Source organism: Zootermopsis nevadensis, unplaced genomic scaffold (assembly GCF_977971745.1).
Source record: "Zootermopsis nevadensis isolate Lab colony 2312 unplaced genomic scaffold, Znev_1.0 Znev_ptg000012l, whole genome shotgun sequence".
Taxonomy (NCBI): domain Eukaryota; kingdom Metazoa; phylum Arthropoda; class Insecta; order Blattodea; family Termopsidae; genus Zootermopsis; species Zootermopsis nevadensis.
Window position 1 is genome coordinate 31,145 of NW_028259144.1, and position 19,465 is coordinate 50,609.

General features: G+C 40.2%; 1 protein-coding gene across 3 annotated transcripts; it reads right to left on the reverse strand.

Moving 5' to 3' along the window:
• Positions 1–6,847: 6,847 nt before the first annotated feature.
• LOC147873913 (uncharacterized) lies at positions 6,848–19,157 on the reverse strand. 3 transcript variants are annotated; one of them, XM_087347562.1, is made up of 9 exons: positions 19,143–19,157; positions 17,870–18,299; positions 17,124–17,273; positions 16,542–16,639; positions 15,490–15,684; positions 14,918–15,129; positions 14,170–14,383; positions 11,836–11,974; positions 6,848–7,164 (listed from the first exon to the last, which is right to left on the reverse strand). In XM_087347562.1, exons 3-6 carry the CDS (start codon positions 17,164–17,166, stop codon positions 15,067–15,069), a joined length of 399 nt encoding a protein of 132 aa, XP_087203688.1. In that variant the 5' UTR covers positions 17,167–17,273; positions 17,870–18,299; positions 19,143–19,157; the 3' UTR covers positions 6,848–7,164; positions 11,836–11,974; positions 14,170–14,383; positions 14,918–15,066. The 3 variants fall into 3 exon arrangements, with proteins under 3 accessions (XP_087203688.1, XP_087203685.1, XP_087203686.1); XM_087347559.1 differs by lacking the exon at positions 19,143–19,157 and adding an exon at positions 18,677–18,701; XM_087347560.1 differs by lacking the exon at positions 19,143–19,157 and adding an exon at positions 18,412–18,426.
• Between the last annotated feature and the right edge of the window lie 308 nt (positions 19,158–19,465).

Genomic DNA, 19,465 nt, shown 5'->3' on the forward strand with positions numbered 1-19,465 from the left:
ATTTTCAAATTTTTCGAAAAATCAAAAAATGCTGCAAACCTTCTGAAATGCGCACAAAACCAAAAATTTTCGGAATATTCGGAAAAAAATTAAAAGTTGAAATTTTTCAAAAATTCTTAGTTTTGTGCGCTTTTTGGACGATTTGCTACGTTTTTCGATTTTTTGAAATTTTTCGAAAAAATTGAAATTTCTCAAAGGGGTACCCCTTTGAGAATTTTCAAAAATTTTCGAAATTTTAAAAAAATTAAAAACGACTGCAAATGGCGCGAAACGCGAAGAAAACTAAGGATTTTCGAAAAAATTTGAATTCAGCTAAGACAGGTGAGGCACAGCCCTAAACAAGCAGACAAGACTTGGGACAATAACTTCTCAAGACTTGGGACGAGTGACTTGTCAAGACTTGGGACAAGAACTTCTCAAGACTTGGGACAAGAACGTCTCAAGACTTGGGACGAGTGACTTCTCAAGACTTGGGAAAAGAACTTCTCAAGACTTGGGACAAGTGACTTCTCAAGACTTGGGACAAGAACTTCTCAAGACTTGGGACAAGAACTTCTCAAGACTTGGGACAAGAACTTCTCAAGACTTGGGACAAGTGACTTCTCAAGACTTGGGACAAGAACTTCTCAAGACTTGGGACAAGAACTTCTCAAGACTTGGGACAAGTGACTTCTCAAGACTTGGGACAAGTGACTTCTCAAGACTTGGGACAAGAACTTCTCAAGACTTAGGGACAAGGACTTCTCAAGACTTGGGACAAGTGACTTCTCAAGACTTGGGAGTCTAGTCCTGATAAGGATGGGACAGGTCAAATTTAGAAGGAAAAATTTTCAAATTTTTCGAAAAATCAAAAAATGCTGCAAACCTTCTGAAATGCGCACAAAACCAAAAATTTTCGGAATATTCAGAAAAAAAATTAAAAGTTGAAATTTTTCAAAAATTCTTAGTTTTGTGCGCTTTTTGGACGATTTGCTACGTTTTTCGATTTTTTGAAATTTTTCGAAAAAATTGAAATTTCTCAAAGGGGTACCCCTTTGAGAATTTTCAAAAATTTTCGAAATTTTAAAAAAATTAAAAACGACTGCAAATGGCGCGAAACGCGAAGAAAACTAAGAATTTTCGAAAAAATTTGAATTCAGCTAAGACAGGTGAGGCACAGTCCTAAACAAGCAGACAAGACTTGGGACAATAACTTCTCAAGACTTGGGACGAGTGACTTGTCAAGACTTAAGACAAGTGACTTCTCAAGACTTGGGACAAGAACTTCTCAAGACTTGGGACAAGAACTTCTCAAGACTTGGGACAAGAACTTCTCAAGACTTGGGACGAGTGACTTCTCAAGACTTAGGACAAGTGACTTCTCAAGACTTGGGACAAGAACTTCTCAAGACTTGGGACAAGTGACTTCTCAAGACTTGGGACAAGAACTTCTCAAGACTTGGGACGAGTGACTTCTCAAGACTTGGAACGAGTGACTTCTCAAGACCTGGGACAAGTGACTTCTCAAGACTTGGGACAAGAACTTCTCAAGACTTGGGACAAGGACTTCTCAAGACTTGGGACAAGTGACTTCTCAAGACTTGGGACAAGAACTTCTCAAGACTTGGGACAAGAACTTCTCAAGACTTGGGACAAGTGACTTCTCAAGACTTGGGACAAGAACTTCTCAAGACTTGGGACAAGAACTTCTCAAGACTTGGGACAAGTGACTTCTCAAGACTTGGGACAAGTGACTTCTCAAGACTTGGGACAAGAACTTCTCAAGACTTGGGACAAGAACTTCTCAAGACTTGGGACAAGTGACTTCTCAAGACTTGGGACAAGAACTTCTCAAGACTTGGGACGAGTGACTTCTCAAGACTTAGGACAAGTGACTTCTCAAGACTTGGGACAAGAACTTCTCAAGACTTGGGACAAGTGACTTCTCAAGACTTGGGACAAGAACTTCTCAAGACTTGGGACGAGTGACTTCTCAAGACTTGGAACGAGTGACTTCTCAAGACCTGGGACAAGTGACTTCTCAAGACTTGGGACAAGAACTTCTCAAGACTTGGGACAAGGACTTCTCAAGACTTGGGACAAGTGACTTCTCAAGACTTGGGACAAGAACTTCTCAAGACTTGGGACAAGAACTTCTCAAGACTTGGGACAAGTGACTTCTCAAGACTTGGGACAAGAACTTCTCAAGACTTGGGACAAGAACTTCTCAAGACTTCGGACAAGTGATTTCTCAAGACTTGGGACAAGTGACTTCTCAAGACTTGGGACAAGTGACTTCTCAAGACTTGGGACAAGAACTTCCCAAGACTTGGGACAAGAACTTCTCAAAACTTGGAACAAGTGACTTCTCAAGACCTGGGACAAGTGACTTCTCAAGACTTGGGACAAGAACTTCTCAAGACTTGGGACAATGACTTCTCAAGACTTGGGACAAGTGACTTCTCAAGACTTGGGAGTCTAGTCCTGATAAGGATGGGACAGGTCAAATTTAGAAGGAAAAATTTTCAAATTTTTCGAAAAATCAAAAAACGCTGCAAACCTTCTGAAATGCGCACAAAACCAAAAATTTTCGGAAAATTCGGAAAAAAATTAAAAGTTGAAAATTTTCAAAAATTCTTAGTTTTGTGCGCTTTTTGGACGATTTGCCACGTTTTTCGATTTTTCGAAATTTTTCGAAAAAATTGAAATTTCTCAAAGGGGTACCCCTTTGAGAATTTTCAAAATTTTTCGAAATTTTAAAAAAATTAAAAACGACTGCAAATGGCGTGAAACGCGAAGAAAACTAAGAATTTTCGAAAAAAAATTGAATTCAGCTAAGACAGGTGAGGCACAGCCCTAAACAAGCAGACAAGACTTGGGACAATAACTTCTCAAGACTTGGGAAGAGTGACTTCTCAAGACTTGGGACGAGTGACTTCTCAAGACTTGGGACGAGTGACTTCTCAAGACTTGGGACCAGTGACTTCTCAAGACTTGGGACAAGTGACTTCTCAAGACTTGGGACAAGGACTTCTCAAGACTTGGGACAAGTGACTTCTCAAGACTTGGGACAAGTGACTTCTCAAGACTTGGGACAAGAACTTCTCAAGACTTGGGACGAGTGACTTCTCAAGACTTGGAACGAGTGACTTCTCAAGACTTGGGACAAGTGACTTCTCAACACTTGGGACAAGAACTTCTCAAGACTTGGGACGAGTGACTTCTCAAGACTTGGGAGTCTAGTCCTGACAGGGATGGGACAGGTCAAATTTAGAAGGAAATTTTTTTGAAATTTTTCGAAAAATCAAAAAACGCTGCAAACCTTCTGAAATGCGCACAAAACCAAAAATTTTCGGAAAAAAATTAAAAGTTGAAAATTTTCAAAAAGTCTTAGTTTTGTGCGCTTTTTGGACGATTTCCCACGTTTTTCGAAATTTTTCGAAAAAATTGAAATTTCTCAAAGGGGTACCCCTTTGAGAATTTTCAAAAATTTTCGAAATTTTAAAAAAATTAAAAACGACTGCAAATGGCGTGAAACGCGAAGAAAACTAAGAATTTTCGAAAAAAAATTGAATTCAGCTAAGACAGGTGAGGCACAGCCCTAAACAAGCAGACAAGACTTGGGACAATAACTTCTCAAGACTTGGGACGAGTGACTTCTCAAGACTTGGGACGAGTGACTTCTCAAGACTTGGGACGAGTGACTTCTCAAGACTTGGGACGAGTGACTTCTCAAGACTTGGGACAAGTGACTTCCCAAGACTTGGGACAAGGACTTCTCTAGACTTGGGACAAGTGACTTCTCAAGACTTGGGACAAGAACTTCTCAAGACTTGGGTGTCTAGTCCTGATAGGGATGGGACAGGTCAAATTTAGAAGGAAAAAATTTCTAATTTTTCGAAAAATCAAAAAACGCTACAAACCTTCTGAAATGCGCACAAAAACAAAAATTTTCGGAAAATTCGGAAAAAAATTAAAAGTTGAAAATTTTCAAAAATTCTTAGTTTTGTGCGCTTTTTGGACGATTTGTCACGTTTTTCGATTTTTCGAAATTTTTCGAAAAAATTGAAATTTCTCAAAGGGGTACCCCTTTGAGAATTTTCAAAAAATTTCGAAATTTAAAAAAAATTAAAAACGACTGCAAATGGCGTGAAACGCGAAGAAAACTAAGAATTTTCGAAAAAAATTTAATTCAGCTAAGACAGGTGAGGCACAGCCCTAAACAAGCAGACAAGACTTGGAACAATAACTTCTCAAGAATTGGGACGAGTGACTTCTCAAGACTTGGGACAAGAACTTCTCAAGACTTGGGACGAGTGACTTCTCAAGACTTCGGACAAGAACTTCTCAAGACTTGGGACGAGTGACTTCTCAAGACTTGGGACAAGTGACTTCTCAAGACTTGGGACAAGAACTTCTCAAGACTTGGGACGAGTGACTTCTCAAGACATGGGACGAGTGACTTCTCAAGACTTGGGACGAATGACTTCTCAAGACTTGGGACAAGTGACTTCTCAAGACTTGGGACAAGAACTTCTCAAGACTTGGGACAAGAACTTCTCAACACTTGGGACAAGGACTTCTGAAGACTTGGGACAAGTGACTTCTCAAGACTTGGGACAAGAACTTCTCAAGACTTGGGACGAGTGACTTCTTAAGACTTGGGACAAGTGACTTCTCAAGACTTGGGACAAGAACTTCTCAAGACTTGGGAGTCTAGTCCTCATAGGGATGGGACAGGTCAAATTTAGAAGGAAAAATTTTCAAATTTTTCGAAAAATCAAAAAACGCTGCAAACCTTCTGAAATGCGCACAAAACCAAAAATTTTCGGAAAATTCGGAAAAAAATTAAAAGTTGAAATTTTTCAAAAATTCTTAGTTTTGTGCGCTTTTTGGACGATTTGCCACGTTTTTCGATTTTTCGAAAAAATTGAAATTTCTCAAAGGGGTACCCCTTTGAGAATTTTCAAAAATTTTCGAAATTTTAAAAAAATTAAAAACGACTGCAAATGGCGCGAAACGCGAAGAAAACTAAGAATTTTCGAAAAAAATTGAATTCAGCTAAGACAGGTGAGGCACAGCCCTAAACAAGCAGACAAGACTTGGGACAATAACTTCTCAAGACTTGGGACGAGTGACTTGTCAAGACTTGGGACAAGAACTTCTCAAGACTTGGGACGAGTGACTTCTCAAGTCTTAGGACAAGTTACTTCTCAAGACTTGGGACAAGAACTTCTCAAGACTTGGGACAAGTGACTTCTCAAGACTTGGGACAAGAACTTCTCAAGACTTGGGACGAGTGACTTCTCAAAACTTGGAACGAGTGACTTCTCAAGACCTGGGACAAGTGACTTCTCAAGACTTGGGACAAGGACTTCTCAAGACTTGGGACAAGTGACTTCTCAAGACTTGGGAGTCTAGTCCTGATAAGGATGGGACAGGTCAAATTTAGAAGGAAAAATTTTCAAATTTTTCGAAAAATCAAAAAACGCTGCAAACCTTCTGAAATGCGCACAAAACCAAAAATTTTCGGAATATTCGGAAAAAAATTAAAAGTTGAAAATTTTCAAAAATTCTTAGTTTTGTGCGCTTTTTGGACGATTTGCCACGTTTTTCGATTTTTCGAAATTTTTCGAAAAAATTGAAATTTCTCAAAGGGGTACCCCCTTTGAGAATTTTCAAAATTTTTCGAAATTTTAAAAAAATTAAAAACGACTGCAAATGGCGCGAAACGCGAAGAAAACTAAGAATTTTCGAAAAAACTTGAATTCAGCTAAGACAGGTGAGGCACAGCCCTAAACAAGCAGACAAGACTTGGGACAATAACTTCTCAAGACTTGGGACGAGTGACTTGTCAAGACTTGGGACAAGAACTTCTCAAGACTTGGGACAAGAACTTCTCAATACTTGGGACAAGAACTTCTCAAGACTTGGGACAAGAACTTCTCAAGACTTGGGACAAGAACTTCTCAAGACTTGGGACAAGAACTTCTCAAGACTTGGAAGTGGTAGTGTCTTGTGTGAATCTTGTACGTAATTGCCAAAACAAACCTCTGCCTTGTATTAAAAGTGGTAGTGTCTCGGTTGAATCACGCACGTCATTGCTAAAAGAAACCCCTGCCTTGTCTTGGAAGTGGTAGTGTCTGTGTCATGACCTTGACCTAACAGTGACATCAATGTTACAAGAGAATAATCACTCTGATAACTGATGAAGATGTGAGGGCGAAATAATGTACAACAGTGGTCCCCAACGCGGTGCCCGCGTTGATACGTAAAGAGGTTATACTGAATAATAAAGGCCGTTCAACCATGAACATTATAAAATCAAAGCACAGTTCTCTACGTACCAATGCCCATCTTGACGATTGCGAGCAGCAACATCATCCTACTCTCCCAAATTTGAAAAACTGGCCGCTGAAATGCAGTGCCAAACATCACACTAACTTCCCACTTGAGTAATAATAATTGTACTTATAAAAGTACGTATTTTTGATTGCGTGGTTTCTTGTATCAATAAACGTCGTGTTGTTTTGTGTATTATTTGGTGTCCATATCTTATTTGTCCAGAGAAAAGAAAATTTGGCTTTGTTAATTGGTTGGCGCCCGCCACGATCTCATAAACTCTGAAATGTGCCCTTGGGCAAAAAAAGGTTGGGGACCACTGACGTAAGGCAATACATGCCAAACATTACCATCAGTGCGTTTGGTGTAATCACGCACGTCTGCTGATATCGAAGTTTCAACGTTCCTACGTGCGGACATCCGTATATCCCATATACACATAAGATAGAGATTAAATACATTTCTTTTGTACATTCATGTATGTCTGATGGTACTCATGTTGATATGGGTTGCCATTATCCACACATTGAAGGCAGATTCAGATTTATTTATGACGGATTTTGCTCGACTGTCTTAACTACCACGCACCGTGGGACATAGCCGCAGAGCTCGACCGTCCATGTACGACGCAGTGCGAAGAATGAATCAATAAGAGAAGGGGGGGAACTCCAAATTAAAATATAAATAAACATCAGCAGCTTACCGTGTCTCGTTTGTGTGCGGTGTGCCGTAGTTGGCTGCCTGAGTCAAAGTCACACGGTGCGTGATATCTGACTGGCTAACTTCTTCGGTGCGTGCTACTTTCCGCGTTGCCTGACAGCACAAGTCCCTCGGCGATACCGACTACATAAGAATAAAATTAAGAATATATATACGCATGTGTATATAAATATGGATATATATTTTTGAGAGAATAAGAAATTTGGGTAGAATCAAAAAAGAGTAAAAACATAATATAATAAGAAATCACATAAAGTACGTTGCCGTGGGTTCTGTGTGTGCGCGCGAGTGCGGTGCATGCTACTTGGTCGGTCGAGTTCCGAGTCAATGTCCGGCGGTGCGTCGTAGTCAGCAGGTCCCGTTCTGAGGCAAAGTCAGACGGCGCGCGGTAGTTTTCTGTTTTGCTTGGCACCAAACCCCCAGACAATAAATCAAAAGGAAATGACAAAACTCCAGAATAACGTACTTGCGAATGTCTGCTGGTTAGGTAACTAAGAAATCAATCATATAACCAGCAGACAGTTCATAGTCACCAAGTTTGTGCAAACGTAAGACATGCGAAACAACACTGATAAATGTCAAATCACAATTTATAATAAGATGATCAAATATTTAAAATATCATTTCACGTTCCGCATCGAATGATCGATTTAGAAATTGGAACGTCTCTTACGACATGTTTCGGTTATATTTAACCGTCTTCAGGTATAAATTAGATTGGTAAATTTAAAACTCGAATTACAATCCTTTACAATGTTATGCAGTTTATGGAAGATGTTCTTATCAGAATTACTCTTATATATTAGAACGAAGGTATTGTTTTTTATATGGCGTGGTTCATCTGATGTTCATTATTAGTCTGTAAAGCAATGATTTAAAGAAAACATTAATAAATATGGAGTAATATAGAAAACAAAATGATGGAAGTAAATAAATGATAAAATCAACATAAAATGCATCAGCTTGAGACTGGGAACAAGCTATAGGGGAAAATAAATCCAAAAACGTAACCAGATTAGAAGTGGTGGATTTGGATTTACTAAAACCATGTTGACAAGGGATTCATTTAGAATTAAAATTATAAGAAACATGGTATGTACAATAATTTCAAATATTTTGGAAACATTATTAATTATGGTAGTAGGTCTATAGTTTATAACAGAAACAGTTTTGTCTTCTTCTTTTAAAAATGGAACAATAGCTGCTTGTTTCCACAAAGTGGGAAATTGTTGCTGAGAGAAGCTAAAATTGAAAATAAATTTAAGAATAGTAGCAAGGATTTCAGGACCCTTAATAATAACTTGGTATACCATCTAGTGCAACGCTTTATAGCATTACGAATATGTCTGCGTTTGCGGGTAATATTTTCTTTGCGATATGGGAATGAAATAAAAGTAACGAAATGGATATATGGCTTTTATTTAGCACAACAAATATACAGCCACCTACAGATGCACCCGATGCACCCTAGTCAAACAATATCTATGCCACTGAACTGGTAGCTAGCTAAGAACACAGACAAGCCAAATCAACTCATCCACATGAGAAAGTACCCTGCTTTGGACGCAACCAAACCCAACAAACCTAAGTTACTAAGGACGTATGCTGTTACGGACACAGCCTAGCCCAACCAACCTGAAGCGGATTAGACGAACGAATGAAGACAACTGTGGACGCAGCCTAGCCCAACTAAATAAAGCGTATGCAGTAGTATCCCGTTTCGGACGCAGCCATCTCCCAGTAATCTGTTTCGTACGCGGTTTACGGAAAATAACTCTGCTTCGAGCAAAGCCTTGCCTAACCAACATATGTTCGTAGTGAGGTCGGTGAATGGTGGTGACCTGTCAAGTATGTGTAAGAAGCCTCCTGAGCATAGAGCACAGCCAAACTAAATTATGCCCATAACAGAGCAGATCGCTGCAGAAAAAATCGTGTATATTGAAATTAAACAAAATTTTTGTTTTGAATCGTTTAATTCATTTGCAACTTACATTTATTGAATACAGGGTAGTGGTATGAGAAGTAGGATACATATGGCTTTGAAATTATTTGAATACCTCTTGCAAATGTCAAATCTATACAAGTTTTCCCTTGCGTGGTTGGTTTGTCCAAATTATTCACTAGTTCAAGTTTAAAGAATTTCTGAAGGTACGCACATCAGAGTTCTAAATTTTCGTCACTATTATATTCTAGTTCGAATGTTCGAACGTTTTCACGTCAAAAAGTATGGCCAAACATATCTGGAACTGAGCACGTAACCTGCGACGGACGTACCCTACTCCAACCAATCTATGCAATTGAGCCTGTATCCTGCTTAGAACGCAGCCAACTATCAGAAAATTAAACACGCTAGGATGTAGCTCGCTTGCCTCGCAAAAATTACCGATAGCCTTAACCTGCTTCAGATGCAGCCTTGACCAACATACGACTCCCACGTACTTGATGCAGCCTCGGCTAAAGAACCTATTCACGCTTTGGACGCACACTAAAGTAAACAACCTATGCCAATCAGGTGGTAGCCTGTTTTAGACACAGCATAGCCCAATCACCCAATACACTCGAGAAAGTACCTTGCTGTGGACGTAGCCTAGCCACACCAACCTATGCCTCTAAGAATGTAGCATTTTAGGGAGTTGTCATCAGACCTCACTTTATCATAACTACATATCAACTGTATGATACTACAATTTTAAATTCAGTTTTACTTAATTGCATCTTTCCTTCTGTATCTTTATCAGTTGTATTGTACTATAAATCATCTTGTATCTTCTTAAATAAGTTGCCTGTCTGCTTCCTCGCACAAACAAGAAGCAATGACAATACAAACACATTTACAGATCACTTAATGTTACTGCTACAGTGCGCCGGCCATGCATAATCAACAGAAGGAACCCATCACCAGTATAAGGAAGAATTAGAACTTTGTTAGTCGGTTAATAGACACACAATATCTTTAAGAGTGATCTGTTAATGTGTATGTAAGCATCATCTGTTGCATTTATGGCTTCCCATCTCATGAACATAATGTACTACTTCAACTTTAATAAGTGTTTGCCAGAAATTTTTTAACGCTTAAAGATTAACAATAGTAAAGTGAACAAGTTAAATAAATTTCTTTATTTTTCTTCTGTCTAAATTAAACGTTAAGAATTAATTTAATTCAATTTTTCTGTATTTGAAACAATTTATTATATTTCAAAATTTCATGTGCTCTTAAACATTCTTTTCTGTGCTTCCGTGCACTCCAGTTCTTCTTAAATCACTTTCTTTCAATCATTCTTGTGATAGACTTCCTACCAGCTACGGACGCAGCATAGCAAAGGACACTGCCTAGTACTATCGTAATATCCACGTTACAAATTATCCTCCTCTGGACGAAGCCTGACACAACAAACCTATGCAAGTAAGGCAGTAAGCTGCTATGGACGCGGCCTTCAACACAGTCGATCTCTTCGGACAGAGCCTTGTCAACCCAACCTGTGATTAATTCAGCCACTAGGAATCTATGTACGCAACCCAGACTGACCAATGTTTGCCTGTGGTCTTGTTGCCTTCTACGACCACAGCTGGGCCAAACTAAGCATGTGAAAAGATTTATTGCTACCGCAGCAACCTAGGATTAATAACAAACCTCTACAGTGGTGGCCTATTTCAGACACAAAGTAGGCAAGCAAACATAAACCTAACTGGTACAGCACTGCACATGCAGCATTACCAAACAAACCCATACAACTGACAAGGCACACGGCTACAGACGCAGCCTAAGCTAAGCAAGATATTCACGTCAACCAGTCGCCTGGCATGGACGAAGCATCGCCCAACAAAACTATACATGTCGACCACTAGCCTGATGGCCAGCTACTGACGCACTCTAACCCAGACTTCTTAAGCCCTGCAGATGCGGGATAGCCGAACGAAAGTGTGTACCTGAGATCGTAGCCAACTACGGACACGGCGCACCCTCAACAATTCATGCAAGTGAGCCAGCATCCTGCTACCTCTTCACGCAGAGCACGTACCTTGCTGTTTCTATAACCTACAGAACATGATGTATCACCATTTTCTTTTAGCCTGATTCCAACGCAGCTACTCCTACTCCTAGTAAATCCAAGCTATCCTCCAAGAGCTGAAAATCTCGAAGACGCAGCATACGCAAACTACACCGTGACCCTTTTCGGGTGGCCTGATTCAAACGAATCCACAATAAAAACATACATATGCTAGTGAACATTTCGGTAGAGGTGGCGTGACATGTGAGAAAGTAGGTGTGCCTCTTCGCAAGCAGAAAAGACTAAAGGCTGATGGATACATGCCTACACTTCCGACCTCCTTGTCATAGTAGAGTAGTAGTAAACTATGTCTTATGCAGGAAATGTCTGAGAAGTGTTCGCCAAAAAACAAAATTGACAGCACAATCTTCCACGTGCCTCATGGTGGTGGTCCAGGGGGCAAGTAAACAGAGCGAAATGCACAATGCAACCAATTTGCTTCCATCCATATCTCTGCTTCTTAAAATAAATTAAAAAATAAGTCACTCTCCTTGAGGCTGACACTTGCCGTGGTGAGCCTCGTGGTCAACCAAACTCAAATACTTTACCTACTCAGAGTGTGTCATACTCTACATTTAATGGGGCTACACGCAATCTGCCTACATCTTTGACCATTCTAAACAGCCAACAGAGGGCACATGTCAATGTCTGATTTCAAATCAGAATGAAATTTCAAAATTCCTTTGCGTTCGTCGGACTCCGTTAGAGACAATAATAACTCTACATGATCGAAAAAATCAACTACCTTTGCACGTTGCACCAAGGACTGCACCATACGCCATTCAAAGTAAGCTAATGAACGATACCGCAACACACGCACAAAGAGCCCTTCGCTTCGAGTCCCCTCCAGAACACGCCGCGTCCACTGGTACGTGTCCGATGCACTGGCGTACATGAAACACAAACACAGAATATAAGTCAAACATACCAACCACCGATCGCCAATGCTCAGAAATGACATCGATAAAATGGAAAGAAAACAAACCTTTTAACAGTATCGGCCTTTCTGAAGTTAAAATGGGGAGGTTCTTGGTGTCATTACATCCACCGGCAATCCCATTTTATGTAAACTGGATGTAAATGAACAATGATAAGGAGATATAATTACAATATCAATTTCAAAAGAATCAAACATGAGCAAACATTTACAAAGTTCAAAACAACGACAATGAAGACTCAAACGATATCTCAACCTCTCACAAGAAATAAATAAAACACTCTCTCAAAAAAGAGAAACTCGGCCTCAGTCTCTCACCGAGAGATAGGGCAGCTATCTTACCTATCCTAGAAAGCCCCTTTCTTGACCAAATTAAAATACCAATGCCAAACACATAAAATGAAGGCAGAGCTACCTCCAATGGAAAACATGGTAGAATACTATTATTATTATTATTATTATTATTATTCAGTGTTCTGTCTTACAACAGGTCCATTGCTTTGCCCAAAAAGAACTCTCCAGTTTTCCCTATTCTCAGCTTCTCATTTTAATTCCTGGAACTTCATCTTCTTTCCTTGTTTCAGATCGTCGGTTAGCTGTATCAGTCTTCTTCCCAGTCCTCGCTTTCCTTCAACCTGACCTTCGATGATGTCACTCAGTAACCCATTCCTTCTCGTAATGTCCGAGCCAGTTAGCTTTCCTTCGTGTAATCGCCTGCAGAATGTTTCTTTGCTCGTCGACTCTCCTCAATACTTCTTCGTTGGTAACTCGATCCGTCCACCTGATCTTCTCTATTCTTCTCCAACACCACATTTCAAAACTCTCCAGGTATTTCTGTTCCTTCATCCTGAGTGTCCAGGTCTCTGCTCCATACGTAACACTTCACTAGTTTCTTCTTCATCTCCAATCCCAACTTGTTAGTGAGAAGTATCCTCTTCTTGACGGAAAACTGCCTTGGCCATGGCTATCCTTGCTTTTACTTCCTTGGTGCATAGGGCGTCCGTCGTGATTATGCTTCCCAAGTACTTAAAATTCTCCACATTCTCCAGCCGTTGGTTTCCAACTACAACGTTCTGCTCTCGGTGCCATCCTCATTACCTTTGATTTTTCAATGTTGATTTCCATTCCATACTCTCTACCTGTTACCACTAACTTGTCCATCATGTTCTGTAATTCCTCCTCTTCCTTCGCCAATACTACCAAGTCGTCTGCATACTTTACAGTCATTATGATCTTCCTCCAATTTTGAAGTCTCCACAGCTTCCTTGGCAAGCCATTCCCCGTACAGGTTAAAAATAAGTGGTGATACGCAGCATCCCTGTCTTACACCTCTACCTATCTCAACGCTGTTGGTGTCTCCTGAGTCCAGTCTCACGTTGACTTTCTGCTGCATGTACAGGTTTTCGATTAGTCTTCTATCTCTCCAATCAATTCCAATTCTCTGTAGGATCCTCATTAATTTCTTCCATTTTACTCGATCGAAAGCCTTCTTCCTGTCGATGAAGCAGGCACATACTTCTTCCTTGACATCGAGAACTCTCTCTGAAATTATTCTCATAACTCCGATGGCATCTCTGGTTCCTCTTCCTCTCCTGAATCCAAATTGGTCGTCTCCCATCACTCTTCTTTTCTAGTCTTTTAGTCAGTATGGTAGAATACTAACATCAAATAATTAAAGAAATACATGTCTTTGACGGCCCCTACACCTCATGTAAAGCAAATAAATTCACATTCCATTTTGAGAAGACATTTTTTGTCATGGGTCTATTTTAGGTTAAGACAGTGAAGCAACCTTATTATATTATTAGGTCTGCCAGTACTCCACACCACACCCTAATACTGTCCTTCAAACTGTGAAACTTGTTCCAATGCAGATATCAAAACATCTTGTAAACATAAACAAGATCTTTACCTAAATTGACAGGTATTTCTACTTACAGACCAGTTTCATTACCAATGGCATTCTCTAAAAAATTTTCAAAAAGACATGCAACAACGTGCTATTGAATTTTACACACAAAATCTTAAGTGAACTAAATAATGAAGTGCATGTTGGTGGAATATTTCGCTATCTTGCCAAAGAATTTGATTGTGTGAATCATGAATTAGCACATCTGATAATCATATTTCTCGTATACTTACACAATGCATGTCAAGTTGACACAGAGATAAATCTCTCGCAGACATGAGGTCCTTCGTGATAACAGCCGATTGATTTCCTGTCGTCATATCAGTGAGCCACCATAGTGTTTCTGCACATACTCCACTCTTTTCCTGGCAAGCAGTAGTCATGTCAGGTGACGCATCCTTCAACCTCAGTAAAGTCCCATGGATCAATCAAGCTTCTTCTCTGCAGCTATTACCAGAAAAAAAATGCAATCACATTCAACACATCACCTAATTTAAAGGTTTCATAACCGATCCCCTTGCTCAAAATTAACCAAAAGCACAGAAAATATCCCAGCAGCTCCGGTCACTGTGCACAATACTCACACGTCAACAAAACTAAATTCCTCACCTTGGCAATTACTCACTTATTAATTAGTAAACACATCACATTAAAGGCTCCACAGCACTACACACATCACACATGAAACAAAACCACTCATTAACAAAACCTTATCACAAATAGTCACCACCCTCGTCTACAAGCTATACCTAACCTCCAATTTTGATGTCCTATGAACAATATATTCACTAGAGAATCATGAATGCCTCTAGCATACCACAGATACTGCAATTATGCCAATCTCTCACCGCACATAGGTCTTTCAACATATCAAATATCACATTTAAGTTCACAACATCTGAAGTACCTAATAAAATTGGACAGACTCATCTCTCTCACACGACAACCACATCAAATACATTCTAATGCTCATGTACTCACACAACGAATGCCTCGTTCAGACTGATATCAGTTTCTTGCGGATACGATGTTCCTTCTTTGTCCCAGCAGGTTTAATCTTCTGACATCAAGTCGGTCCGCCAACTGTTGCCGCACGTACTTCAATGCTTGTCTGGCTGGCAGTACGCAGGTCACGTGACAAACAGCATGGTGCTCAGTAGAATCTGAAGGATCATTCTGTTTCTCGTAATCTGCTACTCCCAGAAAGAGAAAATACAGTCACATTCAAGAAATCAAGACATCACACTCTTCTAAGAGCACACAGTTTTACTTCACCAAGCAGTTAACACTCCTACCTTAGCCAATGAACAAGCACCTTCCATTTTCAGAAGACAAATTCTGTCAAGTTCATTACAAACCCATTCACAAGTTAACTTTAAATACGGGTCACGACAGTGTCACAACCAGCGACCTGACAAATTCTGAACTCCCTCACTCACAGATTCATACTGGAGCCTTTCTTTCCTCCCCCCCCCCAGCAAATTTAAAGCATTCGCCAAGTGGGCCATTATTCCACACGTCATAATACTGCAACTACAAACTCTACAACTCACACACATCACGTCAGTCCCACGCAACTTCTGTTGCCACTGATTCAGTGGATATTTAACGAACAGTTCGCTTGCCGTCTGTTTGGAGCCGAGGATGTTGATCGCTGTCTCCAAGATACACGGCTCCCTCTCCTCGTGCCCCATTATGACAGCAAGGGAGTCTACAAACACCAGTCGGTCCATGCCCCTCAGGTTCGCCTGTTTTGATGTCATGGAGAAAGGACCTAAATGAAAGATTAAGAAATGGCAAGCCACTACAACACAGCCAACATCTGTAGCACTTCTACTACTAAGGTGAATTCAACCGACAAGGGGCAAGAGGTAGCCGTAGCAATTAGATTTTTTTTCCATATCACCATCAGTTATGCCACTTTATCATACCTTCTGGAAGCAAAGGTGGAAACTTCACCATCAGTAATATAAATTGTTTCAATGTTGAACAATCTAAATTTATAAAACTGAACTCACCAGCTACCTGAGATATCGCCACCATTGTGTAGTGACAAACAAGGAACACACCGTCGTAACTCTTTCATGGCTGCAGCAACAAACACTCCTACCAACATACACAACAGGCCTTACTGGCTTTTCCAGATATGAAGCAGACGCTTTCAACAAGTTCACATACTAAATGTGGTTTTAAGAGAGATTTCAGGTTCTCACAGTGGTCTTTGGGTTCTAACACCACTTGGACTTACAGAAAACCAACACAGATTATGATTTTTAAACATTTAATGGTTCGCTATATCAGCTGCAGTTATCCTTGTGACTAAGCGCAATGCCATGAGGCAGTGGGAGCATGGAGGTACACTCCATGCATTCTCAATTATAGAACAATGTGGAGGTCAGCCTCAAAATGTGGTTCCTTAAACTGGCAAAGAAAAATCACGTTCTTCATTGTTTCTTTGTAGTCTCAATAGAAGAAATAGACAAGTTCTTTATTTCATTAAAACCATTTACTACTTTTCAGGAAAAAAGGTCTTCTTCTTTCAATAATGGCATTGCAATTCAGAAAATAAGTTCATTAAACAATTTACTCAAATGGATGAACTTGCCTGTGACTGCCATCTGGTGAGTGGCTCTGGCTTGCTTGTCCTGCAATCTGCACGCAATCCCATGGACTGCGGAGATCTCCACATGTGGATCATCAGAACTGCAACGGCGAATCACAATGAGTACAGATAATTACACTCACATCCTAATGTTCAGTGTACAAAATGTTGGTCACAACAGTGGCCAATGCAGTAGCTGCTTCCTAAATCAGCAACTGATGTAAAAGGGACAGAGAAAATGGGAAATCTGGGTTTATGATATGAGAAAGAAATACATTACGTGCAGATGCCTCCTGGTACTGGCAGGATACTAAACACAAACTAATTGTGATACAGCCTCTAACAGGCTCACTGTACCAGTAAATAATGAGTTCTGGGTGCTCAGAGAAAGATCTATACCAGTGCCTCATAGACTGCCATGGGACTCGCTTACAATTCTGCGTTGAAAAGCCAGTGATTAACAATCTGTTATGTCATGTTAGTACCATCAGGCTGGAAAAACATCTTTTATTTTGTACACTTTTTTAATATCAAGAATGAGGTTAGTTTTACAATATTCTTCTGCCTCCAACTGCTCTTATATACCTTGGACAGGAGAAAAGCTGCTGCACTGTATTCTCATCTTCATTAAAATTCAGGGATGCCACCAAGAAACAGCAAATTATTTCCCAGCACTGACGACGGTAACGGATCCGTCGTGCTTGACTTCAGAGCAATACATGCTGTCTCCACGACCTGGAAAACACAAGCAACAGTTTCAAGTTATAACGAGTGACAACGCAGGCCAGATTCACTGGTAAGGGAAGTCAAATGTTTTAGTTACAGTAACTTTCAAGTACTGCACTTACTGTAATACTCTAAACACCTTTTCTCCACATCAGGGCGCATGTCATATTTATTTCCAGAACCTTTGGGATTCATGGACACCAACATATCATTGACTAGACTTTTATTTTGTAAGTGGACTTTGACAAATCTCAACAATAAAATAAAAATTAATTACAAGTATATAATTTTTCTATAGTCTATGCTAACCGTAATAAACGTCAAAAAGGAACGTATTATACGCGTATCAAGTCATTTAATGATCTTCCACCAACAATTAAAACTCTAAATGATTTAAAGGTGTTCAAGCCTGCATTTAAATTATTTTTCATAATTGAATTGCAGAATCTGAAGGTTATGTACATTCACATGTGAAACACATCCTTGTAATTGTGTCAAAAGTACTGAAGTTTATATGTATTGTATGAAATGATTTGTTCTCCATCCTTTGGTTTAGTCCTAAGAAGGATCTATGGAATGTAAATAAACTGTACTCTCTAACATACCTGAACAATGCAATTCCTTATCCAAGTCACAAACACTACAGGTGCTTCGTTCTGTCTGGTTCTTCACATCTCCAACTCCAAAAAAGCTGCTTCCCCATCACGCACACAACTGATCTTCTGAAACGCTGATATTCAGACAAATTAGTGCTCCATGTCTTCGTTGATACCAGTAAACACACACTACAGCTACAGTTCACATGAAAGTTGCTACTCAGTACATCCCCTGATCTCAAACTACTCTTTGAGACAGACTAGGCACTCCCACTAAATCTATAACCGTACACCTCCTCGGAAAGCAAGGTAATCGCACGAGGGCCTGAGGTCTTCCTTGTGGCATTGTGAGGCATGCTACGAACACCCCATACTTGGTCACTAGGAATCAAAAGTGGGCAACGGCTATAGTATCCCACATGCTTGCAGGCACTCCTACCTGAAACAATACCAAATACCAAAATAAATATCCGCATTGTGACACCAGTCGTAACTGCTACTACGAATGCACTCTACACCTCATCAATAATCAACTGGCCAACTAAACCAACCCTCCATGCAACCAAAATATTTCACACTTATGTCCTTCACACAAGGGAAAGATGACACACATCAATTCAAATTAACTTCCACGCCCTGGCAATATATATGAGAGTAAATCTGCACTGGACTCAGAATGCATCCTAGCAACCAAAGAAATACAGAGGGGCAGAACGCCCACGCCATTTTATCATAGGCAGGGACGGCAACGTCTGAAAAACAGCGAACTCATCCGACCTCCTTGTCATAGCAGAGTAGTAGTAAACTACGTCTTACGCAGGAAAAGTCTGAGAACTGTTGGACAAAAAACAATCTTCCACGTGCCAAATTCCTGTTGCGATAAGAAGTGAGCCTGCCAAGTGTACTGAACATACTCCACTGATTTCCTGGCAAGCAGTAGGCTGGTCAGGTGACAGACAGCTTTTCCCCGAGTAAAATCCCAAGGATCAATTAAGCTTCTTCTCTCAGCTATTCCCAGAAAGACAAAATGCATTCACTTTTAACTAACACAAATGCAAAAATAAACAGCATTCTGATGACGCAGTTGATTGAACATGTACTTTTGTTCTTGGGGAGGGGGGCACACAACACACACACACACTTCTGAGTATATAAATGTCACTTATCAATGCCGTAAACGCCTCATGGCGTTTATTTATTTGATTCCTCGGGAATCATCGACACATAACCTCAACCGTTAAACGAGAACACCCCATCATTCCGTAACCTGATGACAGCCCACCTAGATCGCTGTTCGCACACATAAACTTACAGCACCTCCAAGACTCCGAAGACTAGACTCACGCTTACCAACACACACTCACTCTCACTCACTCTCTCTCACTCTCACTCTCTCTCACTCTCTCTCACTCTCTCTCTCTCTCTCTCTCTCTCTCTCTCTCTGTGCGAACTTGACCACAGCGAATTATAGTAGCGAACCCAGTAAACTACGTATTGAGCGGGAACAGAAGGGCAGCCGAATGGCATCGGCAGTTTGAGACCCAGCGGATTCTTACAGTAGTATTAAGTGTAGTATTAAGTTCTAAATATAAAACGAGGGCAGGA